The 23,574-nt window shown below is 38.7% G+C and overlaps 4 protein-coding genes across 7 annotated transcripts; 3 read left to right on the top strand and 1 right to left on the bottom strand.

Moving 5' to 3' along the window:
• The first annotated feature begins 3,652 nt into the window (after positions 1 to 3,652).
• LOC122063286 (glutathione S-transferase L3-like) lies at positions 3,653 to 7,198 on the top strand. The gene is made up of 10 exons (XM_042626991.1): positions 3,653 to 3,825; positions 4,000 to 4,071; positions 4,162 to 4,222; positions 4,336 to 4,422; positions 5,482 to 5,580; positions 5,664 to 5,766; positions 5,903 to 5,982; positions 6,373 to 6,480; positions 6,653 to 6,734; positions 6,865 to 7,198. Exons 1-10 carry the CDS (start codon positions 3,815 to 3,817, stop codon positions 6,870 to 6,872), a joined length of 711 nt encoding a protein of 236 aa, XP_042482925.1. The 5' UTR covers positions 3,653 to 3,814; the 3' UTR covers positions 6,873 to 7,198.
• Positions 7,199 to 7,956: 758 nt separating this feature from the next.
• LOC122063288 lies at positions 7,957 to 10,570 on the top strand. Its single transcript, XM_042626992.1, has 3 exons — positions 7,957 to 9,069; positions 9,589 to 10,131; positions 10,253 to 10,570. Exons 1-3 carry the CDS (start codon positions 8,224 to 8,226, stop codon positions 10,352 to 10,354), a joined length of 1,491 nt encoding a protein of 496 aa, XP_042482926.1. The 5' UTR covers positions 7,957 to 8,223; the 3' UTR covers positions 10,355 to 10,570.
• Positions 10,474 to 14,104, bottom strand: LOC122063289. 4 transcript variants are annotated; one of them, XM_042626994.1, is made up of 4 exons: positions 13,721 to 14,104; positions 13,069 to 13,230; positions 11,322 to 11,480; positions 10,474 to 10,858 (listed from the first exon to the last, which is right to left on the bottom strand). In XM_042626994.1, the coding sequence occupies exons 1-4, from the start codon at positions 13,971 to 13,973 to the stop codon at positions 10,689 to 10,691; spliced, it is 744 nt and encodes a 247-aa protein (XP_042482928.1). In that variant the 5' UTR covers positions 13,974 to 14,104; the 3' UTR covers positions 10,474 to 10,688. The 4 variants fall into 4 exon arrangements, with proteins under 4 accessions (XP_042482928.1, XP_042482927.1, XP_042482929.1 ...); XM_042626993.1 differs by having other exon boundaries at positions 11,322 to 11,483; positions 13,721 to 14,097; XM_042626995.1 differs by lacking the exons at positions 13,069 to 13,230; positions 13,721 to 14,104 and adding an exon at positions 12,142 to 12,501 and having other exon boundaries at positions 11,322 to 11,483.
• Positions 14,105 to 16,479: 2,375 nt separating this feature from the next.
• Positions 16,480 to 17,177, top strand: LOC122063283 (embryo-specific protein ATS3A-like). Its single transcript, XM_042626988.1, has one exon. The coding sequence runs from the start codon at positions 16,502 to 16,504 to the stop codon at positions 16,985 to 16,987; it is 486 nt and encodes a 161-aa protein (XP_042482922.1). The 5' UTR covers positions 16,480 to 16,501; the 3' UTR covers positions 16,988 to 17,177.
• Positions 17,178 to 23,574: the final 6,397 nt, after the last annotated feature.

Raw genomic sequence — 23,574 nt, 5'->3', positions numbered from 1 at the left:
TACACAATTATTATGGGTAATAATTACAAAAGTTTCTATTTTAATCTTATCTTCATTTCAAAAGATAAATTTTATCCCGACAGTTTAGAGTTTTTATCCATTTAAATCTTAAAAATTTAGGCTCATCCGAGTATGTCTCTAAAAATAAAGAATAAATGTTATAAATTTGCATATGAAATATTAAGGCTGCAACTGGACTAGGTTGGGCGGAGTTTATAAGAACCCAGGCCCAGCACAGGATTCTTAGGATTCAGCCCAGCCCATACCTGCCCATATCTGACTTGACATCTGTGTGAGTTATAGCAGCCCAGGCCCAGCCTTACTGGGCTCAGAGTTGTTTGGGTTTGGCCCCGTTTTTGTGGGGGCGGGGTTAAATCTACTTGGTTACAAGGTCTAATTTTTTTTGTTTTTTTGGTAGAATATTACAAGGTCTATTGTAACCATAATCCAGTGGTCAAGATGTAATTTAAGGGTGCAAGTTTGGGCCAGCGAGTCCAAACCCACCCTGTGCCGGGCAGCACCTGTTTTGGGCTTTTCGGCCCAGAGGCTAGGTAAAGATAGGGTTTGAAGACCCGGGTCTGGCTAAGGTAATCCTGGGCTGAGACCTTGGGTTTAGCCTGGCCCGGTCAGGCCCTATCTATTTATTTAACTTCTCTTCTCACCCTTAATTCCAATTGCACCATTATCACCATCATAATCACTTGTAAGGGAGTGCAGGAAGCAACTATTAGATGAGAAGAAAGAGAGAACAATCATGCTGGGCTCAACTCAGGGCCAGCTTAGCCCAACCCTGGGCCTAAAAATCTCAGCCCCTAGCCTAATCTATGGATCAAAAAGCTCAACCCAGGTCCTGTCTGAGTTAGAGGCTTTTGCAGGCTAGGGCACGCGGGCCAAACTTGCACCCTATAAAAGATGGATGTAAGTACCTCGGATCCAAACCAAACTAGGACTTTTCGGCTAAGCCCAAAGCCACAACGGCTGTCTGTCGACCGGTATGGTAGAGATGGGTAATGTCTTTACGGGTACCGTCCAAGGAAGTTTTTTACCCTTACCCTGCACATTGAGGGTTGGGTAGGGCAGCTAAATGGGTACCCATTAATAGCCCTATCGTGTCCAACCCAATCTAAAAATTTGGGCCAATATTTTGGGCATAGGCATTTCTTAGGCCCAAGAGGGAATAAATTCTAACCCAAATCAACTGATGAATTCTTAGGCCCAAGAGGGAGTGTAAATTCTAACACAAATCAACTGAATTCATCAAAAATGGATATTTCGAACCTTCATTAAAAGTGGTGAGGAGTCATATTGATATCGATGTCAATAGGATTGTTGGGATGGTACGTAACAAGAGAAAAAATGGTCTAGAAAGTGATTTTTATTCAAAATTGAGGGCAAAATCGTGCAATTCGGCTCAACGTGGCTGATTTGTATCCCTATTGGTTTTGATATTTGTATCAATCAATACGATACCTTGATCTAAAATCGTGGGTGGAAGAGTTAATGATGAAGCTAGATGTTCCAAGATTCAATCTTTAACATCAAATCATTGTAGATGAAAATATTTTCTTCACCTCGAGGATTTTAAATTTAGAATTGGGGGTTGCCAACCTATAAGAATCGGTTTCTCAGATCTGAAAACCAAGTGATCCAACCCCAAAACCCTAGAATCGGGATCATTCCAATCCAAACCCTCGATTCCCATTTTCGAAGCAGTGCTTTATGCACAAAATCCTCTGCTGGAGGCAATAACGATTTTGAGCATCCAACGGATGGGGTGCATACCAGTGCCCTCCCAGGCCAGTCATTGAATCCTCGTGGTCGCTCACCCTAGATGATTTGAGTATGTGCTTTACCCAAGTCAGTAAATCATTTATTTATTTATTTTTGAATAAAAAGTCAGGGATTCAATTCGGAATAGGAATGCTTATAAGTAAGAATATATTCTATCAAAATCTATGAACCCATGCATCTACCCTTTGATGTGGACCAGATTTTTTCCCACTAGCAACTGTAATTTTTTTTTTATTTTTTTGGGCTATGAATCAACGGTCATAACTCATAAATCATGATCAATATGTCAGTTGGAGAAAACCTCGCATGTCAAACCGGCAAACTCCTATTTTCTGCAGTTTGACTCAACACATTTATCCACATTTTTTGAACTCACGCCTTTGCTTCTTCCACAAGAAATTAATAAAAGAAAAAGAAAAAGAAAAATGACACATTTGTTTCTTAGTTGTTCATTTATGGGGAAGAAAATAATTCACATTGAAAATGATTTTTAAAAATAATATTTTTATTATAATAAATTTTATTAGGAAGAAAATAATTCACGATGTGAGTTGTTTTTTCTCGACTTTAAATTATAGCAGCCTAAAAAGTCTATCCATAATTCCATACTGAGGATGACGAGTCAAATTCAAAGATTTCTTAGATTGATAAAGAAGCCCTAGGTCAATAAAGGCTCTACCTCCAGCCATCAATATATGTATACACTAGTTAAGATGCACGGGCAAATGCACGTGTGGCCATGAGAGAGAGAGAGAGAGAGGGGAGAACAGTAAATAACTCCTTTTTTATTTCTGACATCAATGGCAGATATAGCAAGGTTGGATCACTGATATCTTGGGTCCTTACGAAATGACTCCTAAAGTACAAAGTTTCATATAAAAAAAAAATCATGGGGGGCAGGGTGGTGGTTGGGAACTACCTATTCAAGAACTTTTCTAAGGTTTTAAGTATACACCAGATTAATGTTAGAATGTGGCTACATTGCACCCAAGCCTGGTAGAAATGTATAGTAAGGCCATCCAAACTCCAAAGCTCATCCTGATGATTTGATTTCGCCAGTATCTATCAATGGATATACCCAACAATGCCGACTTCCATCATCCAAAAGTACCAAGTTGCCTTACCAAGCAACAATTGTAATCATGACTGTTACATGGAAGTTCAGATGGGGCTGAAAATCGATAAATATAAGATCTAAAAGTTACCCACTTTAAGAAATACACAAAGCATGTACATCGATAGGCCCAAGGCAATTTGATAAAGAAAACACATTTCACCATGTTCAGAGCAGCCCTAAGCTTACCAGGTCACGTGAGAGACACTTCCCTGGAAAAAGATCTTGAACAATCATCCTTGCCTTGGAAACATTGGCATGAATTTGGACCAAGAGCAAAAATAACATCTAATATCTTCTGCCATAGACTAGATTTACTAATTCCATTGGAAGGTGGAATTAACCCACAGAAGCAGTTCGGAAAGAATGAAGGGAAAGAAATAAGGTAAAATTATCAAGTGAGATTTGTTATTTCATGCTTTTATATAATAGTATGATAGTATGATATATTATATATATATATATATATATATTTCAAAACAAACGTGCTCTTAAAAAACTATAAGGCACACACCACGGACTGTTTCTTAATCAAAATTTTATGTTTCTATTAAAAAAAAAAAAAAAAAAAAAAAAAATTCATGACAATAAATGAAACCCTTATATTTAAGCTATGTTTGGATGACGAGAAAAGAAAATAGTACAACCAGAGTTCCCGCTAAAGGTCTAGAACTTACTTTTCAAGCTCGTCACTGCTTTCGTCACAGATCAGGTTGGATATGCCTATAAAAGCATACAAAGATGCAAAAATAGAAAATGTCCTCCTCCAATCCTGCCAGTTGAAACATCAATCTTCTCACATCACCAGATAATATCTGAGTTCCCAACTCACAGGTTCTACTGCTTTACTCTTTACTCGTTACTATTCTCCAAACCAAGAAGAAAATCCTAAGCTCTGAAATAACAACAATGGCGGCAGTGTAAGATCTCCAAATTTCTCTTTGAATATCAATTCAATTCTTCTTCATTTCACCTATTCTGCTTCTGGGTCTATCTCAATTTCATGCATTTTCCTTTCTAGACTATTCTAGATTTGTTTTGATTGGTGGGCTAATGGTGAATTTCTTCATTCTTTCTTTCCTTTCTGGTTGAAGTGTGCAGGATGTTCTACCCCCTACTCTTGATTCTACTTCCGAGCCACCCACTCTCTTTGATGGAACAACGAGGTTAGATTCAATTTCGAGTTTGTTGCTCTGTTAATGTCCCTGTGTTTATTACCTGACTTTCAATCTCATTTTTCATGATCGCGTCTGAAGGTTATACATATCTTACATATGCCCATTTGCTCAGCGTACTTGGATTGCGCGGAATTATAAGGTTGATGTACTGTTCTTTTCATGTTTATATTGTGTTCTACTGTACTTTAGTTGCTGCAATGGATTTCTAACCAGAAATCATTTTTCTTTTCTGTTTGATCTTTTGGGGATCAGGGTTTGCAGGAAAAGATTAAGTTGGTTCCTATTGATCTGCAGAACAGGCCTGCCTGGTACAAGGAGAAAGTATATTCTGCAAACAAGGTGAGATTCCTCATCCTTGTTATGATCATGCTTTTCTTAATTATTTTGGAGAGCTTGTGACTTTTGATAGAGTTTTGTGGAGGACAAGAACTTTTGTTGCTGACCCCCTTTAACGGATATTTCCATGATGCATATCTATATTCTACGATACCCTCTTAACCTATCCCATATTTTCTCCTTTTAACTTATCTTCTATGTTTCTTTACTTTCTATTAATTTACAGCATTGGATCCATGTAGCCGACCCCATTCAGTTGGGATAAGGTTATGTTGTTATTGTTGTTGTTGTTTGGAGAGCTTGTGAGAGTAGAAGGTTTGATGGAGTTAGTTCCGTTCATGAAATATCAACTTGAAAATTAGATTAATGCTGTTGTGTGATGAACAAAACAATGGATAAATTAAGGTTTGCTAGGGAAGGATAAGTGGATCAGAATATACAAGAAGGAACTACTTTGTTTACCATTATTGACTTGTGAGAGTACATTGCAGAGGAGTAAATGTCTGAAGCCTTTAATCTTCTATTCTTCTTCATGTCTGAGTGCTGATATGTCTACATTAGAAAACTTCATTGTCCCAAACTGAATATAATTAACATGTCTTGCTGCCCCCCCCCCCTCTCCCTCTTTCTATTTTTTTATTTTCATGCCTAAATTCAGTGAGAATCTCTAGCATGAACAGAAATAGATCCATTTCAGAGTAAATCTTGTTGAGGATTGATTTTTCGTATTATGAGGATTAGCCATTTATGGACACTGTTGTGGATATGGGGTTGTGGACTGCCTCCGAAGCACTGTAAAGGGCTTGAGGCCTTGAAAATTCTTTGTAACAAGGAAAGATGTGAGGCAGAAAGCTCAGTTGTAACCCTATTTCTCCATGTATACTGAAGAAGACGCTTTCACTGGACCATGGACACATGCATCTTGCCGAACCGCGTATATCTTTGTGTTTGTGATTGTTTTCTGTTTTCTTTCTTTGTGTGTTTCTTCTTTCTTGGTTTGTGGTTAGGTTTTCAGTTTCAACACATCTTCCCTTTCACTTGTTAAATTCTCTTGTTCTGTAGGTTCCCTCCCTGGAGCACAACAATGAGATCAGAGGGGAGAGTCTTGATTTGGTTAAATACATTGATAGCCACTTTGAGGGGCCTTCCCTTCTCCCTGATGTAAGATATGGAGAATATCTTTGAAAGAGTTTTCTAATTTAGCTTCAAAATATTGGCTTTGTGATAATCTGAAAAAACTGTAGGATCCTGCAAAGAAAGAGTTTGCAGAGCAGTTGTTATCCTACTCTGACACCTTTGTTGGAACCGTCTTTTCTTCATTTAAAGGAGACCTTAATGCTGATGTTGGTGAGATTCAACACTTTGCACCTCTTTAGGATTGTATCTAAACTAAAATCAAAATGTGTTGTGTTGTATTGTGGTTTGGGCATTCATAATGTTATCTCACATTCTGTTATGACTGAATTGCATCAACATGTATCAGGTGCTGTTTTTGATTACCTGGAAACGGCTCTCTCCAAATTTGATGATGGTCCTTTCTTCCTTGGCCAACAATTCAGTGTGGTAACTTTTGCTTCTTCTGCAAGCTTCTCATAGGCCAAATGGTGTTCTTTTTCTCCTTATTTATTGTTATATTATTTTTTTTCAGATTAAATACCATCGATATGGTTTGCTGACAATATATTATGAAATGACAACTAAGAACTGGAGCTGCTAGGACACATTTATTTTAGATGCGTATTTACTTGTTTAGGATTAGTTTATACTTAATAGTTATAGTTTATATAAGGTCATGTTGTAATTACAAAGAAAAACTAAGTGTTATGTGTCAAAGAAACACTTATATTTGAGTATTTGGGACTTTGAGGGCCTGGAACCGTTAAGGAACAGGAACCTCGCTATGTCGTAATTACAAAGAGAGACTGATGTGTGAGTGAAATACATGAATTTCAGGTGGATATAGCCTATGCACCATTTATTGAAAGATTTCAACCATTATTATTGGAGATAAAGAATTATGACATCACCACCGGAAGGCCAAAGCTAGCTACATGGATTGAGGTATGTTAAGTGCCTTTTGATATAAATTGTCTTTATTTTATTCATTGAGAACCCTTCAATTCCTAGACTGGTGCTTTTTAGTTCTGTTTCTCTCTGTTCTTTTCAGAAAAATATTATCTATTGTTGAATCTCTGGAAGAGTTGCTATTTATATACGTTAAACTGTCTTGCAGGAAGTGAACAAGATCGAGGCCTACAAGCAAACTAAACGTGATCCAGAGGAGGTACTTGGAGTCCTAAAAAAAAAGATCTTAGGTAGGCAGCCCCTCTTCGCTAAACCTCTGAATTGATCGTGTTCTTGTTACTAGTCGAAAAAGCAAAGCAAATAAGTGTCTCAATTATTGTTTAGTAACCTTTTCTTTATTTTCATTACTTCTTGGTGTAGGTCATTGAGCATACCTGGTTTAAAGTCTCCCTTGTCTCCCTGGGATCTTCTGAGCTATGGGGGTCATGTACCTAGTATAAGAGAATGAAGTGAATAAACGAAATGTTTGCATGAGAAGAATAAAAACATACAAGTACTTGGGATCTTCACCTCTATGTGGGTCATGTATTTCGTATATGGAAATGAAGAGAATAAATAGAGTGTTTGTATGAGAATAGAGTATATAAATAGAATGTAACTTTGCTTAAAGAGTGGTGAAAAATCCAGAATGTAATGTGGAAACATATCATCTCTACCTAAATAGAAGCATTAGTATGTTACATGTTGGTTTTTATTGTTGCTGTTTCTTCTATTAAGTATATGATGGCATGCCCAATCAAAACAGGGTGTTACTTTGGACCAGGCTAAGGCTGAACCTGGCTATAAATTAATCAGTAGGGATTTATGGAATTCCTGGCCTTTTCACATCAGAGGTGATGTAGGAGTGAACTAAATCCTGTATGAAATGTAATCAGGTAGGGTTCAAGCTGTGTAACTTTCAGGTTGGAACTTGGAAATAGTTTCCACTTGAACATTTCCTTCTAAAGATTATTGGTCTGGGCTTGGCCCTGGCCCTAATTCCATCCAACCTACTCAAGTTGTACACTTGACATCCAATGTTGGTAGTACTGTATGACAGTAATGGGAACTGTGGTTTTAAAGAATGACCTGCTCCGACATATTTTGGTGGCGATTTGAATGAAAAGTTTTTTGAGATTTTTGATGGAAGTAGAGGGGTTCGACTCAATCGACTGTGACCTGATGGATCAACCCGTGACTTGGAGGAGTTTATAATGTACTATCGTCTTATTGAACAAGTCATTGTAATTTGGAGGGATTTTTTGAATTAGGGTTTCAGAGCGAGTTTTTTCATCGCTGCCTAAGTGTAATCTCTCTTCTACATAGTGAAACATCTTCTTCATCCAAGGACGTAGCACACCAATCGGTTTGTGAATCTCATTAAATCTCTGTGCATTGTGTGGATCTATTTTTTGTTTATTTCGTATTAGTTGTTTGCTCCGGAACCAATAAAACCAGTTTGGTTGGGTTGAATTGCGGTTCCACCTGGCGACTTGACACATCCCATTTTAAAACCCTGCCACAAGGCCACAATTTTAGACTCTTAAAAGTGTTTGAATGATCAAAACTTGTAAGACTGGATCGGTCCCTTAAGAATTCAGATCCAAAACCTCGAAAGAAAAGGATCCATCAACTCATGAGGAATCCTTCTCAATTGCACCCTCTTTCCTATTTTCTGAATCTCTATAGTTTGTTGTTGATGGGAAGCATTTCTTGTTGAGAAGAGAAACGATCGAACACATGGCTATGAGCCAACATCGCACATTCTGGTCATTAGGCTTGGGGATCAGCTTCACCAGAAACCTCATCACCTGGTTCCTCCTCATCTTCTCCTTGCTTTACATCCTCTACTCCTCCAATCTCCTCCTAACTAACCGTAGCTTGAATTGCTGCACAACTCATCTCTCTTCTTCTCCTCAATTCCTTCCCGATTCCAATTCCAAATCAAATTCAAATTCCTTTACTACAACAATAACGACCCGTCGATTCGACACGGAGCTCAAACACATCGTCTTCGGAATCGCAGCGTCGTCCAAGCTGTGGGAGCGCAGGAAGCAATACATCAAACAGTGGTGGAGACCCACGAAGACGAGAGGTGTGGTGTGGCTAGACAAGCCAGTGAGGGGACGTGGCAATGAAGGGCTACCTGAGATTCGGATCTCCGGGAACACTTCAAAGTTCCCTTACACGAACAGGCAGGGGAGTCGGTCGGCGCTGAGGATATCAAGGGTGGTCTCAGAGATGGCGAGGCTTGGGATGGAGGACGTGAGGTGGTTCGTAATGGGGGACGATGACACAGTGTTTGTGGTGGATAACGTGGTGAGGGTACTCTCCAAGTACGACCACCGCGAGTTCTATTATGTGGGGAGCCCCTCAGAGAGCCACGTTCAGAACATATTCTTCTCCTACACCATGGCTTATGGAGGAGGTGGGTTCGCTATTAGCTATCCCCTGGCAAAAGCTCTGGAGAAGATGCAGGATCAGTGCATCCATAGGTATCCTGGGTTGTATGGCAGTGACGACCGGATGCAAGCTTGTATGGCCGAGCTGGGTGTGCCCCTCACTAGAGAAGTTGGCTTTCATCAGGTAAACAAAACTAAATTCAAGCTCATTATAATTCATCGTTTCCATGTGTTTCAGAGACATCTCTGTATCAGAATGAATTTAAGCAGATTATCTCATAACATCACCAAATGCAAACCATCTTGTAATATAATTTGACCCTTTTGTAGCAGATCAGGGTTCTGGAAATTGTTAACTGATGTTAGAAATGATGAGATCTGTGGTGGAAGAGTTTTTTGAAACTCAAAACTCTATGTGACTCAGTTGAGTGGACTCGATCGATGACTCATTACTCGACCCAATTCACTGGATGAGTCATTGAGAAATTAATAACATAAAAACTTCTAGTATGGATGAATTAATGTATACATTCGAAAAAATAAGAAATACTTTACCTTCTTTGTCTTATGGTATAAGCTCTTGCATTTAAATTATATTTTGCATTGAGTCTTTATGATTTTGAGTATGAAAATGTTAAAAACTATGGATAAGCATTCCTTGAAAATACTGATCTGGAATTCCTCGACATGTTTGTCTATGCAGTATGATGTGCATGGAAACCTGTTGGGCCTATTAGCTGCTCACCCTGTTACTCCACTAGTATCTTTGCACCACCTAGATATTGTGGATCCAATATTTCCAGGAATGAGCAGATCCAGAGCCATACAACACCTCCTTGAATCTAGCATACTCGACTCTGCCAGTATTATGCAACAATCCATCTGCTATGACAGGAACAGAGAGTGGTCGATTTCTGTCTCGTGGGGCTACGTTGTCCAGATCTTAAGAGGTGTCATTTCACCCAGAGAACTGGAGACTCCAACCAGAACATTCCTTAATTGGTATAAAAGAGCTGACTACACTGGATATTCATTCAATACTAGGCCTGTTTCTAAGCATCCTTGCCAAAAGCCTTATATTTTCTACATGGGCACTACTCAATATGACCATGTCAAGAAACAAACATTGGGTATCTATTCTCGACATAGAGCTCGACAACCCAACTGCGGTTGGAAAATGGAATCACCTGGAGCAATTGATTCCATCATTGTCGTGAAGAGACCAGACCATCTCCGGTGGCAGAAGGCAAGATTTTGAGCTGATTATGAGTGTATATTTAATGTTGAAGAACACTGTCAAGGATCATATACATTACTGACTAATGCTGCCACTACCACTAACAATATTTGACATTCTCTTTTTGCAGTCACCAAGGAAGGATTGTTGTAGAGTTTTTCCATCAAGTAAGAGATCAACCATGTACATATCTGTGGGCAACTGTCAAGATGGAGACATTAGGGAATTATGACAACGGGTGTTGGTTTTTTTTTAATCAGTTCTTTGCGATCAAGGGAATCTCAACTCAAATTAATTGGACATCTTCTATTCTAGAGGCTCCCTTCTCCCATCGGCAAGGCTGCAAGAAACTTTGGAGGTATCACAAAATTCATATTATGGCTTCAAAAGTTGGTGTTTGGTTGTGCACACTTCATCCAATTTATACTATTCCTTTCTTCTTTCTGTACTTTTTTTCTTGAGATCTAAAACCCGGAGACTAATAGTTGTAACAAGCAATCAGAGGCCTACATACAGAACTGAAACAGAAAATTCAGACCATCTTCTCGTACAAACAAAATAACCTCTCACATGATTTTCCTCAGCTCACTGCCATTGTTCAGTTCCTGAGGAGCGAAGCCGTCAGATGGAGTGGGAGGAAACATGGTTGCCAGATTGTCCTGAGTGGTGTTTTCCATTGGTGGCGCCATGAATCGATGTACAGAAACAATGCTTCCATCTTTATCCGCCACATTTACTGCAGTCAACAAAGAAATATCCAGGAAATTTAATTAGGAAATATATATATATATATATATATATTGAGGGAGATGAGAGAAACTAATGACTCTACACAGGGAATAAAAATCACTCATGTCATTCATTTATCTCAAATTTCGTTGAGGGACCTAACCCAATTTAAATAGGGAAGAAACATCACAGCTTCGCAGGGGAATTGACTTGCCAGAAGTAATGATTTTGAGTAAAGAACCTGACTACCTGAGTCTGTTCGAAATTAGTAGAGGGTCTGTTTTGACTCAGCAATAAGATTTGGATCAGACTACATGAATTTGTCAAAGTGTGGAAATAAGTCTAGGAAGCGTATATGGTTCCAAATTGGTGGGCATTTCTTGTCCATACTGATCTGGAATTCCTCTTGACAGAAAATTCAGACCGTCTTCTCATACAAACAAAAGAGTTTCTCACATGATTTTACTCACCGGATTGTTGTGGCTCGGTGCCATTGTTCAGTTCCTGAGGAGCCAAGCCGTTGGATGAAGTGGGAGGCAACATGGTTGGCAGATTGTCCCGAGTGTTGTCCATTGGTAGTGCCATGAATCGATGCACAGCAACAATCCTTCCATCTTTTTTCTCCACATCTACTGCAGTCAATCAAGAAATATTCATGAAATTTAATTAGGATTTTTCTGAGGGAGCTGAGAGAATCTAAACAAGGAATAAATGTCACACATGTTTCTCATTTATCTCCAATTTCTGTCAGAGAGCTAAACCAATTTAAACAGAGAAGAAGACTCAGAATCACAGCTTCTTTTCTTTTCTTTTTTTTTTTTTTCCTGAATCCATTTTAGCTTAAAAATTTCTTTACAGTCTGAATCATGAAAAAGATGCAGCAAAACAAAAAGGGGAGGGTAAAGCAGAAAGGTTTCCTGCTGCATTGGGAAGAGAGAACGTACATTCCGATAGCAAGAATCGGAATGAAACTATGAACTACTTGCCCTTATCAGAAGAGAGAGAGGTCAGTCGAACCTCTGTTCTTGTTAAGACTCAAAATACCCAAAACCTATACAGAGAGGGTACCAATTTTAACCTGTGTCTCATTCAGACTCGAAAGACAAAAACTAGAACACGAGAAGTAAAATTTCCTGATTGATTGTTGGGTTAAGAAGTTGAAATTCCTCCGAATTTGTTTGTTTCATCAGTCGTTTGTGTAGAGAAGAAGAAAAAGAAAGAAGCCCTCAAAATACTACCACAAAGATGAATTACATGAAGTGGGTTCTTGAGAGTGTTCTTGAACTTTACCGGGATGGGAGAACCACCAGAGTATGAACCAGCAAATGAACACAATCACGGGAATAACGTGAATCCATTTCCCAGAATGACACGAACTGTTACGTGAGCTCTCCTTCTTGCTATCAATGGATGTTGATTCAGAGATTGGATGAAGTTCTTCCTTATCATCCATCTTCTGGGCAGTACTAGAAGAGCGTCTCAATTTAGGAGTTGAGACATTGACGCAGCACTGCTCGGAAGGAACACGCGATGAGATTTCTCTGTGCATGATTGTTCAATCGAGGATGAATCAAAGACTTGAAAGTTCGGAACAAGAAGACCAGAGCAGAAGAGGAGATACGAAGAAACGGAGAAGAAAGAGAAATAGGGGCATTTAAAGAACAATCTTTTGGCGCGAAAGCACGTGCTCTGGACCGTAATGGGCTTGCCTTGCGAGCAACAGGCCCATAGCCCAAAGACCCAAAGAATCAATTCCTGGTTCTGGTTCGGTTGGATTTGAGCCAATAAACCGTTGGTTTGAACCGGTTAATACCATAAAACTGGTTATTTCTAGTAGACCGAATAAAACCTAGCTAGTCCTCACATTTTATTTTGCTCTCTAGTGTTGTTCGACAAGGAGTGCTTTTGTAAGATCAACGAGCGATAGTGGAGCATGTCGACTTAAACCCACAATCATCCAACTTGAGCAGTGATGACCGATGGGGCAAAAGCTTCCTTCCACTAGACTACCAACCCCGTTAACAGCCGTTTGTGAACTGATTTCAATTTAGAATATTGAAACTGTTTAATAAATGGATCGGTTTTGATTACTACCCTTCATGCCTTGAACTGAACGGAACCAAACCGACGAGAGAGTGACAAAAAAACTGAAACAGAAATTAAATTCAGACAATCTTCACATACTAATAAAACAACCTCTCACATGATTTCACCCACCAAGTTGTTGTATCTCACTGCCACTGTTGAGTTCCAGAGGAGCCAAGCCATTAGATGGAGAGGGAGTCAACATGGTTGGCAGATCATCCTGAATGTTGTTCATTGGTTGCGCCATGAATCGATGTACAGAAAAAAACCCTTTCATCTTTATCTCCACATTTACTGCAACCGACCAAGAAATAACCATGAAATTTTATTTTGATCTGAGAGAATCTAAACAGGGAATGAAAACCACATATTTTTCGTTCATCACAAATTTCTTCATGTCTGAATCATGAAAAAGCAGAAAGATTTCCTCCTGAATCGGGAAGAAGAATGAGGAATGTTTCTCATTTTATAAAGAAAGAAAAAGTAAGAATCTTGGTGAGAGAGAGAGAGAGAGGGAAACCATTTTTAACCTCTTTCTTGCTTAAACCCAAAATACCCAAAACCTGTACAGAGAGGGAACCATTTTTGTCCTTCTTCCCATTTGGAGTCAGAGATGCAAAACCAAGAATTAAGATTTCCTAATTGATTTATGGGGTTTAGAACTTGAAACTCTTCTGAATTTGGTTCGCAATTAAATGGAGTGGGAAGAAGATAAAGAAAGAAAACCTAAAAAAAAAATACTCCGACAGAGATGAATTACTAGAAAAGGGTTTTTGAAATTTACCAGGATTAGAGAACCACCAGACTATGAACCAGCAGATGAACACTATCAGGACAATAACGTGAATACATTTCCGGGAATGACACGAACTGTGACTTGAACTCTTCTTCTTGGTATCAATGGATTTTGGGTCTGACATTTGATGATGCTCTTCCTTATCATCCATCTTCTGGGCAGCAGAGTATCTCAATTTAGGAGTTGAGACATTGCCGCAGTAATGGTCGGATGGAGCACGCGATGAGATTTCTCTTTTCATGATTGTTCAATCGAGAAAGAATCAAAGAATGGAAAGATCTGAGACGAAGACCAGAGCAGAATCAGAGATATGAAGGAGAGAAGAAGAAAGGGAAATATATGGGAGAGAAAATTCTCTTGGCGCGAAAGCAAGGGCTCTGGAGTCCTGGACTTCAATCGTATGTTGCGTTCTCTTAATGGGCCTGCAAGCGAGCAACAGGCCCACAGCCCAAAGTGCATACTTCTATGTAATCAGTCTCAGGGGAAAGGTTTAACCAAAAAAGAAAAAAACTCTTAAAAGAAAGGATCCCACATTGATACTCTCTCTCTCTCTCCTTGGATAAAATGTTCAGAATCGGTGAAAATTGATTAAACAACCCTATACCCTTGTTTCTATCCAGGATCAGTTTGATTCAAATCGATCGACTCAATCTCCCTTTTTTTTTTTTTTTTTTCAAAACCTACTATAAATGAATCCGTCTTCCGTCCTCTCATTGGTGTTGTTTCTTAACCTTGCTTTGGGTATGAATTCTTTGCATTATTGTCATGGAAAACCTCTGCCCTAATTCTGATAAATAATAGAAAAAATGATGGTCACCCTATTGAGATCATGCATCCTCAGACACTCTCTCTTCTCCTTGACATGTCGGCCCCCTTGTATAAAAATTGTGTGATGCCTCTTCCTATACTCCCACAAGCTTGGCATGGGAGATTCCATCCTACACTGGCAACATGAACATCCCCTAAATAATAATTTCATGGGAAAAACAACTGTCTGGCAGTGTGGCCTACACCAGCGCTACCATATGTGATATGTCTATCTCTCCCCCTATGTACTGTTTGGATGGCTGATATTATTGTCCTAGAAACCAAGTAACCAATTAGAAGAGCTGGTTAGACCGTATAACAAAATTGAGCCAGATTTACATGAAGAAACCGGATAGAACCAAATGACCAGAAAGAAGTCGGACTAAGACTAGCTTGGTGCTTGATAGGCTGAGAGTGTCATCTATAATAGGTATGAAACATTGAATTTGGATTTACTAGGTTTGATCTATCAGATGGACCAAATGTACAGGCCCATCCCTTGGCCCATGCCACCCTGGCTTCTAAGCCGGTTCCTGAAAACATGATATCCGTAAAAGGTTGTCTGGGCTCAGAACAGGCCCAGCTAAGCCTGTCCAAGCGACTGGTTGTAAACATGGGTGTTTCTGCCCCATTGAACAATCCCAAAAGATCAAATATATTCAGGATTACCCAATACAAAAGCTCAAATCTTCGATTGATCATTGGCAACAAACCATCACAACAAGCTCTGGCACCCTTTATTTCTGCCAAATGGAATAATGATGTGGCAGTTTAAAATGTTGAAGATCAAAAGAATAGAGGAAATGAAAGGTTGTATCTAGAGTGTTATGGTCGATATATTCCTTTAAAACTCAAAAGGAAATGTTATAGAATGGTTATGTAAGCAACGATGACATATGGGGATGAATGTTGAGCAATAAAGAGAAAATATTTTAAACAAGCATCTGGAGTGTTATGTGCCTTTATCATGATGCTCCTATCCATGATATGTTGTGAGAAACTCTTCTAAGGTGGTGGCATGGTCATTTGCAATGGAGACATTTGAATGCTCCAGTATGAAGAAGTGATTTATTCAAAATTAAAGGAGTTAATAGAACTAGAGATGAACCTAAAAAGAAATAGTGAGGAAAGGCATGTATAGCTTAGAACTAGAATCTTATGACTTTGAAAAAAAAGTTAATTGGAGAAATAGGATACCCATTTAGTTGGATTAAGATTGAATTGAGTTGATATTAAAAATATCTCGTACATTGAGTTCATTTATGTGAGAAGGAGAGAGATAACCACACTGCCAATCAGCTTGGGCAAGGTGTAAAGGGAGTTGGCCCTTCTTTGGATGCAGACCAAGATCTCAACAAGACAGGGGGAACGACTATTGCTAGTCATATGCTCTATTCTTAAGTGTGGTGTCTTCAATACAACCTTCCCTAAAAATAGAGGTTGGAGATCGAGTTAACAAATAGGCTACCCCACTGATTATCCAATAATAATTCTCCTCTAGTCGCTAGCTCACTCTAAACCTAAGCTCTTCGTTCCATCCAAAGGGCTAGCTTACCCTGCCCTTGTGCCTCAGAAAACCGTTTTTCCCTATTGACTAGCTACAACGAAAAGCAAAAGCAAAACAAGATTAATCCATTATAGACTATCTATGGTGAGAGTCTAGAGTCTAGATAAAGGGCCTTTGCTTAGACATTGAAGTGCATGTAGTGTGAATCAATATTCCTATTCTTCAAAAGTAATCCCCTCAAAGTTTGAGAGAGAAAAAGAGTTGCAAATGCTTCCTTTATCTAAAAGAAAAATCACTTCTAAGGATTCCCAATGACTGCTATGTGTTTTTTTTCATCTTTATATCCTAAAGGAATCTAATCTAATTCTAAAGGGACCCAACTTGCAAGCAATCTTATAAATGAGTTTACCTTCTCAATTCAATTATTGAACCACAGAATCATAACCATTACAACAATGCTGATCATGATCACCATCATCCTTGCCTTCACCTTTCTTTCTCTGTTTATCAATGGAGTTGAACCAACCAATTGTTCTTACTCTATTGTGATTGAAACTACATGTGCACCATTAGCAGAAACCACAGATGTAATCAGTATCAGATTCAGTGATTCATCTGGAAATCTTGTCATAGTGAAGCATTTGAAGAACCCCAAATTGTTGTATTCTCCTAAAGGATCAGGTGCAAGGAAGAAAGGAGATTTGTATCATGGGTTTGAAAGATGTGCTATTGATATGTTTGAAGCAACTGGAGCTTGCATGGAGAAGAATGTGTGTTCACTTTATGTGAAGAAGTTTGGTTCAGATGGATGGAGACCTGGTTGGGTTAAGGTTCTTCGTCGAGAAGATGATGGTCGTGTTTCGCCGAATTCATATCCGTTCTATTTCCGGACTTTTGTGCCGGAGAATGTCTGGTTTGGGTTTGATTATTGCACATCTTGATCTTATTGGTTTGTTAGATTGGTGTGTTATCTGTGTATCCATGAAGTCTGTCTTGTAGGACTCAATAAGGTGTAACGTAATGAATCTGCTTTAAATGTGTAGTAGCAAAATCTAGCTTCTCAGCTTTGGGGATTTGGAGTTTTGGAGCAGAGCCTCAGGGAATTGAATAAAATGAGACAAGGAGAGGCAAGAGATCCTTGATGATGTTGTTGTGTACTCGCAAACCCAATTCATTCCTTGTGACTCTAGATACTCATTCAATGTGGTGACCATGAGTCCAGATACTGCACCGGCGATGAGATCCCATGTGAGGAGACCAGGAGGGTAACTCTTCCCATGTGGGGAGTTAATCCTCACTCATTGCTTTCTCCCTTATGTGTACATCCCCACCCTATCCATACCCTCAAAAGGGGAAACCCAAAAAAAAAAGGAAGTTTTTCTTTAGGACTCCACAAAATGAGAGGTAATAAATATTTCACCATAAAATTTCATCCCCCTCCCCCAACCACCTTATATTTCCTTGGACAAAAAAAGTAACATTGACTTGTTGAAACACGAGCATACTCCTTCTTTTTGGGAACATTGATCCCAAGCTCAAGTTCAGTTAAATAAAGATGTGAAGTGAGATTATGACACTCCGAATTTCACCACATCGTATACGCCCATTAGACAAATTCAAGCATTTCTCAATGGAATGACAAACAACACAAAATTTAATTATACATTTAGCAATAATGAGTTATTTCAAATATGGTTACGCGTTTTTTGTTCGTAGGAGGCCCCTGCGCCCACACACAGGAGTACAAAAAAAATTGATAATACATTTAACAATAATAAGTTATTTCAAATATGAGCAAGTGTTTTCTGTTTGCAAGAGACCGCTATGCTCACACACAGATGCATGCAACCCCAAGCTTACGCGCACTTGTGTATGGGCACAGCCGTAAAGGGGACTCTCATAGATAGGAAACTTTGCCCGTCAAATATATATATATATTTTTTCTATTTTTCTTTGCTTAGTTTCGACACTTTCGATATTTTCACATTAACAATTTAATGAAAAGAAGGTAAAGGTAGGGCTTTTAATGTTTCTTGCTGCAGCTTTTTTTCTTTTCATATCTCACTTTCTTCATCAACCTAGGTGGACTAGGCAAATTAACTAAGGATTGTATCTTGTTGAAATCAAATTGAGAACCAATTCAGTTAAAAAATCTGTACTCAAGACAAACCCGTTCAGTTTGGTTTTAGTATTTGGTTTATTATTGGTTTTATTATTCGGTTTACAACTGGTTCAATCTCTATTCCTATACGGTTCAACACATAAATTCTGTTCCAGGTGTTTGATCTCCACAGATATCTTCTGCAACTCTTTCGATGGCATTACAATTTCATTAGGAAAGAGACCAATACGTTTTCTAACTTAAACTCTCCTTAAAGTGGATAAGTAACCAGATCTGGCCAATTAATTCACCTGGGTACATAACTACCATGGTTTATGATGATTAGAATCTTCAGCATATCCATTTTCCTAAGGGAGTGGCAAAAGTGTGCTTTGAAACAAAGAAATCCAGAATTAAAAACTCAGCTTCAGGAAAATGCATATTATACTGGTTGGAGAAAGACATTTCACCTGCAAATGAGCCAGAGATCATGAAGCTGAAAAAGGAAAATACAGTGAAGGAGCAATCAACCCGGTTTGGGAGGGGCCCTATTAGCTAGTAGGACAACATACCATCTTCGAAATGGGCCTTGGACCAACTTGGAAGAAGTCACATCTCAAAATGACATTTTTTTCAAGTTACAGACATCACCATCAAAAACTTCATTGGGCCAATGGTCAAAACTTGAATCTGTAAGATCAGGCTGACCATCAAGAGATGAGATGCAAGTCAGTACCCACAAGATACCCCCAAAAAAATTCATAAAAAATTTAACAAAAACAAAAACTATAAAAAATCTCCCTAACTTCATCAAGACAGCAGATTTAGGCGTTGTATATGAAAAATAATACACTTTAGAAAGTGGTTTTTAAAATTAACAGTATTTAAGCAAGAGGTAGTGGGAGTCTGTACTAAATTTATTCAATCGTCTTCCAGTTGTTGTGGCAAGGGCAGGTCTGCTTGTTACCATAAGTACCAGGAGGAACACAGACAGTTGGAGCAGCACTTGATTGAGGCAGAAGAACATACATGGCTTCTTATACAATGTGGCCGAGCAACAATATGTACACCTAGAATGTAATCTGTAATCCAAGCTTCATTAGCTCACTGTTGTTTACTAGATAACCAATTTAACCTAATGCATTAACTAACTATCTGGGGAATAATTTTGTGGTACCAAAGAAACGACATGTGTTATAAAGTGACTCAAACATACCAAATCAGTCAACAACAGTGGTTGTGGTGGACGCTTCAGTAGGAGCATGGTACAAAGAAAAAACATCTCCCAATGCCTTAAATAATTCATCAACATCCTGATCTGGATCAGCTATATAACAAAAATGAAATAATTACTTAGGATCTGAAATTAACCATTTCTAAGGAACTACACATGGTGATTGAAAAAAAAAAAACAATATTACCTCCAAATTCCATATTACACATACAATCACGTAAGCAAACCAAAGCCTCTACATTCTTAGGGAGCAATTTACTTTGGTATTTATCAATAACTCTTACCTCCAACACTGATTGCTAACTCAGATGCAACAGTAGACACTGGAATCGCCAATATATCTTGGGCCAGCCGAGCCAAATCAGGATATTGAGTCTCATATTGTTTCCAGTACGCAAGAACATCAAAATCATCTACCCATGGCTCTGTTGGCCCTTCAAGATATAGTTCCAACTCAGACTTTCTGATAAGCTTGTTCTTTCTTAGAAAACTACAGAACTCCTACAAAATATATCAAAAGTATCAGTATTAAAACAAAAATAAATGAAACGTCAAAACTTGCATGTCAATTAAAATAAATAATAGTAATTTACCTTATCAAATTCCGTCAAAACACGGCTATCATCAACAGTTGAAGAAGACTCTTGCTCCTTTGGCATGCTTTTATATTCCTCATAAATTCGGCACAAAGCTTCTTTCACTCTATGAATAGAATTTTATACTAACAAAGCATTTCCACCATAAATCTTCATAGTTGTCACGGCGTCAAATCGATCCAAGGCGGTGGAGGGGTGGCTAATCGATTTGGCGATGAATCGCCCATTATGGCGTTGCCATAGCGGTCAAATCGCCCATGTGCCATTTTTTATTTTCCCTATTTTCTTAACTTATTTAGTATGCTACTTTTTTATGTCCCTTATTCTCTAAAGTTATTTAGCATGTTACAAGCCTACAATATATACCCTATAACATATAAAACCAACATTAAGCAACATCAAATCATCAAAAATCAACATAGCCCTATCAAAATCACCCTGCATTTTACAAAAAATCAACCACCTAGTGAATCAGGCGTGACCTGGCGTCCATGGTGGTGCCATGGAAACGCCTATCAGCCAATGGCGACCGCCATATGTGAGTCACGTAAATCGTAGCACTGCTATGAACTTTTTTTCGCCCACGACGCCAAATCACCGCCTAGGCGACGCCATGACAACTATGTAATCTTATGATACCGCCACTCACGAATCACGAACTTGAAACAGGGATTCAAAACAGCAGTTACTGATAAAATCAATTCATATTTTTCCCAATACTTATTGAACTTCTCTCTCATGGCACATATCATATCTTCCATAAACCTCTCTTCTAGTAAAGATTCATCATTCAGAATTTGTCGAACACCAATCATAACTGGGAAATAAAGGTGAGAAAATGGATGTTTCGAATACAATTGCAACTTTGTAACTTCATTGAAGGGCCTCAACAACTTTGTAATTGTTGAAATCCTTTCCCATTCATCTTTGGAAGGGAAAAATATATAATTCGGATCCAAATAGCCCAAAGTTTCAAATGCTTGCCTATAATACAAAGCATCCTTAAGCATTTTAAAGGTGGATTTCCATCTTGTACTTACATCTCCATGCAAGCCCCTATTGGTAGTCATTCCCAATTGTTTACAACAATCTTCAAACTTTATCTTCCTAGCTCGTCAGCTTCTAACAAATTTTACACTATCTTGAACCTTCCGAACAAATGTATCAATTAATTTGATGCTATCTTGGACTATAAGGTTCAAGATATGAGCACAACAATGAATATGAAAAAAGTCACCATTACAAACCAATGCATTCTTCGAAATCAGAGTAGATTTCAAAAGAGAAACATTCACATCATTGGCACTCTCATTATTAACTGTTATCGAAAACAATCTCTCTTCAAGTCCCCACTCAATCAAAATCTTCTTCACAGCCTCACAAATATTTACATCTGAGTGAGGAGGTGACAAGATAGTAAATTTTATCAACTTTTTGTGTAAATCCCACGATTTATCAATATGGTGGGCTGTGAGTGTCATATAACAATCATTAGAGATTGAAGACCACAAATTAGTGGTCAATGACACCCTCCCACCAGAATTTTTAATTGCTTCTCTAATAGCATTCTTTTCCTTCTTAAATACTTAATATCAGTCAAAAGAGTGTTTCTGCTAATGGGAGGTGTAATCAGGATATACATACAATATCAATATCAACCTTCCAAAATCTTCATACTCCACAAATCTCAAAGGGAGTTCATTCCTGACCACTAATGTCAAAACCTTCTCATGCACAACAATGGGGTCAATCTTTAAATCCCTCAAAATCACCTTCCCACCAGATGGTTGCATGAACACTTGGGCTATGTCCTTATTCTTACTCCTAGGACACCAATTCATGTGCTTATTCAAGTTGAAGGTCCCATTTTTTGTGGTGTTAACAATGAACACACTCCCACACATACAGACATACTGCAATCCATCCCAGGCTTTTTTCCACCCGGATATTTTTTTGGATCCATTGGTTTAAACGAGTTACTTGCCGAACAAGCTGCTGACTTAGACTTTGCCCTTTTATTAGGAGGGGCAGCAGCATTACCATCACCCACTAATTCTACCTCTACGCCAATAGAAGGCTGAAAAGGGGGATGTGGTATTGAAGTAGCCATAGAAGGTTGTGGTACCGAAACTGAAGTACCAACATTAGACTCACTCATCTCAGTCAGATTCTGGTTCATTTTCCAAGTATAACATAGAATATTTAAAAGACCTACAAAAAAAAATATATATGAAGAATCAGATATATTAAAACAAGCCCTAGATTGTTTTAACAGTAACAACAGGCAGTCCTATTGTTCTAATATCATCATATTAACAAAATAGAGAGGAGAAAAGGAAAGTACAATATAGATGAACAAGTTCACAAGAGGAAACTATTCACGATTCACTAATTTTCTTCCAGTCATTTAGTACCTCCCACCCACCATTCTCCTCCTCCCTATTCTAGTGGTAGTTTAATAATTTCACCTTTCTCTTGATAGACAAGTGGAATTCCTGTTTCAAAGCTTTAACAACACTTTTTTTTAATGTAAGATGATCATGCTACAAATCACCTGTTTGAAGTAGCAGCTGGGCTTGACTCTCCTTTTCTAGGAGAAGAACAAATCCTTGCTCAAGTGAAGCAAGCTGTCAAAGTTGGTCAGAGAGTTTTTGGCTTTGGGATGACCATCAGTGGGTTGTTCAAACACACACTCGCTGTAGGATAGCGCCAGAAGAAAGTTCCATTGTTCAAGAAGGATAAAAACGTCCTAATATTTAAATGATTATCATACACAAAGAGCTTGTGCCTCAAATCTGACAAAAGAAAATACATACACACACACACACGCACCCCCCCACCCCCCACCCCCCAAGTTGTATTACCCTTCCTTGTAATAAGGTTAGATGCAGCGAGTCCCTGTCAGCTCAGCTGCCATGGAGATTGCCTTGACAAAGCTTCCAGAATCGTTCTAGTCCTCTGCCCAAATGCTGGTGATTGGAGCTGGAAAAAATTGGAAAAGTTGTTATCAAACACTCAGTTGCAGCAATATGGTGGTTTTCAATAGATCAGAGCAGAGAGTCACAAGCCATCCATGATGAAATGAAGAACGTTCTAATAATCTATAAACCCCTCTCAGAAATGCTTTCTTGCACAGCTGAAGCTACTGAAATAATCTACAACCCCCCCCCCAACTTTTTTAAGAGAAGAGAAGTAAAAGTACCGTTAATGCCGTCAGTGCCGGCGTCGGAGAGGCCGTGAACCGTGCAGGAGCCTCGAGGGAGATGAGAGATTGTTTCAACTTTTACTGGTCTCTCTGAGTCAGAGTAAAAGAGGTTGAAATCGTCTACAATTCCGATCTTGTACAATTCCGTGCAATACCACCTTTAGAGGGTGACACGTGTATTGATACCAATACAATGGTCCAGATCTGGTACAACTAATAAAACATTAAATCAGTGAAGAGACATTTAAATCAGATCTGGACCATTGCATTGGTATCAATACACGTGTCACCCCCTGAAGGTGATATTTCACGGAATTGTACGAGATCGGAATTGCAGACGATTTTTTTCCGAGTAAAAGCTATAGACTGAAGTGTAAAGGGAATGGGAAAGG

Source organism: Macadamia integrifolia, unplaced genomic scaffold (genome assembly GCF_013358625.1).
Source record: "Macadamia integrifolia cultivar HAES 741 unplaced genomic scaffold, SCU_Mint_v3 scaffold1283, whole genome shotgun sequence".
Classification (NCBI taxonomy): domain Eukaryota; kingdom Viridiplantae; phylum Streptophyta; class Magnoliopsida; order Proteales; family Proteaceae; genus Macadamia; species Macadamia integrifolia.
This window is presented reverse-complemented; position numbering and strand designations above follow the sequence as displayed.

Coding starts and splice junctions, on each gene's coding strand:
- LOC122063286 (XM_042626991.1), top strand. Junction 4,223..4,335: donor GGATTGCGCGGAATTATAAG/GTTGATGTACTG, acceptor TTTGGGGATCAG/GGTTTGCAGGAAAAGATTAA. Junction 5,767..5,902: donor AGACCTTAATGCTGATGTTG/GTGAGATTCAAC, acceptor AACATGTATCAG/GTGCTGTTTTTGATTACCTG.
- LOC122063288 (XM_042626992.1), top strand. CDS start 8,224: ATGGCTATGAGCCAACATCGCACATTCTGGTCATTAGGCTTGGGGATC. Junction 9,070..9,588: donor GAGAAGTTGGCTTTCATCAG/GTAAACAAAACT, acceptor TTGTCTATGCAG/TATGATGTGCATGGAAACCT. Junction 10,132..10,252: donor ACCATCTCCGGTGGCAGAAG/GCAAGATTTTGA, acceptor CTCTTTTTGCAG/TCACCAAGGAAGGATTGTTG.
- LOC122063289 (XM_042626993.1), bottom strand. CDS start 13,973: ATGAAAAGAGAAATCTCATCGCGTGCTCCATCCGACCATTACTGCGGC. Junction 13,231..13,720: donor CTGGTGGTTCTCTAATCCTG/GTAAATTTCAAA, acceptor GGTCGGTTGCAG/TAAATGTGGAGATAAAGATG. Junction 11,484..13,068: donor CAGTGAGATACAACAACTTG/GTGGGTGAAATC, acceptor GATTGACTGCAG/TAGATGTGGAGAAAAAAGAT.
- LOC122063283 (XM_042626988.1), top strand. CDS start 16,502: ATGCTGATCATGATCACCATCATCCTTGCCTTCACCTTTCTTTCTCTG.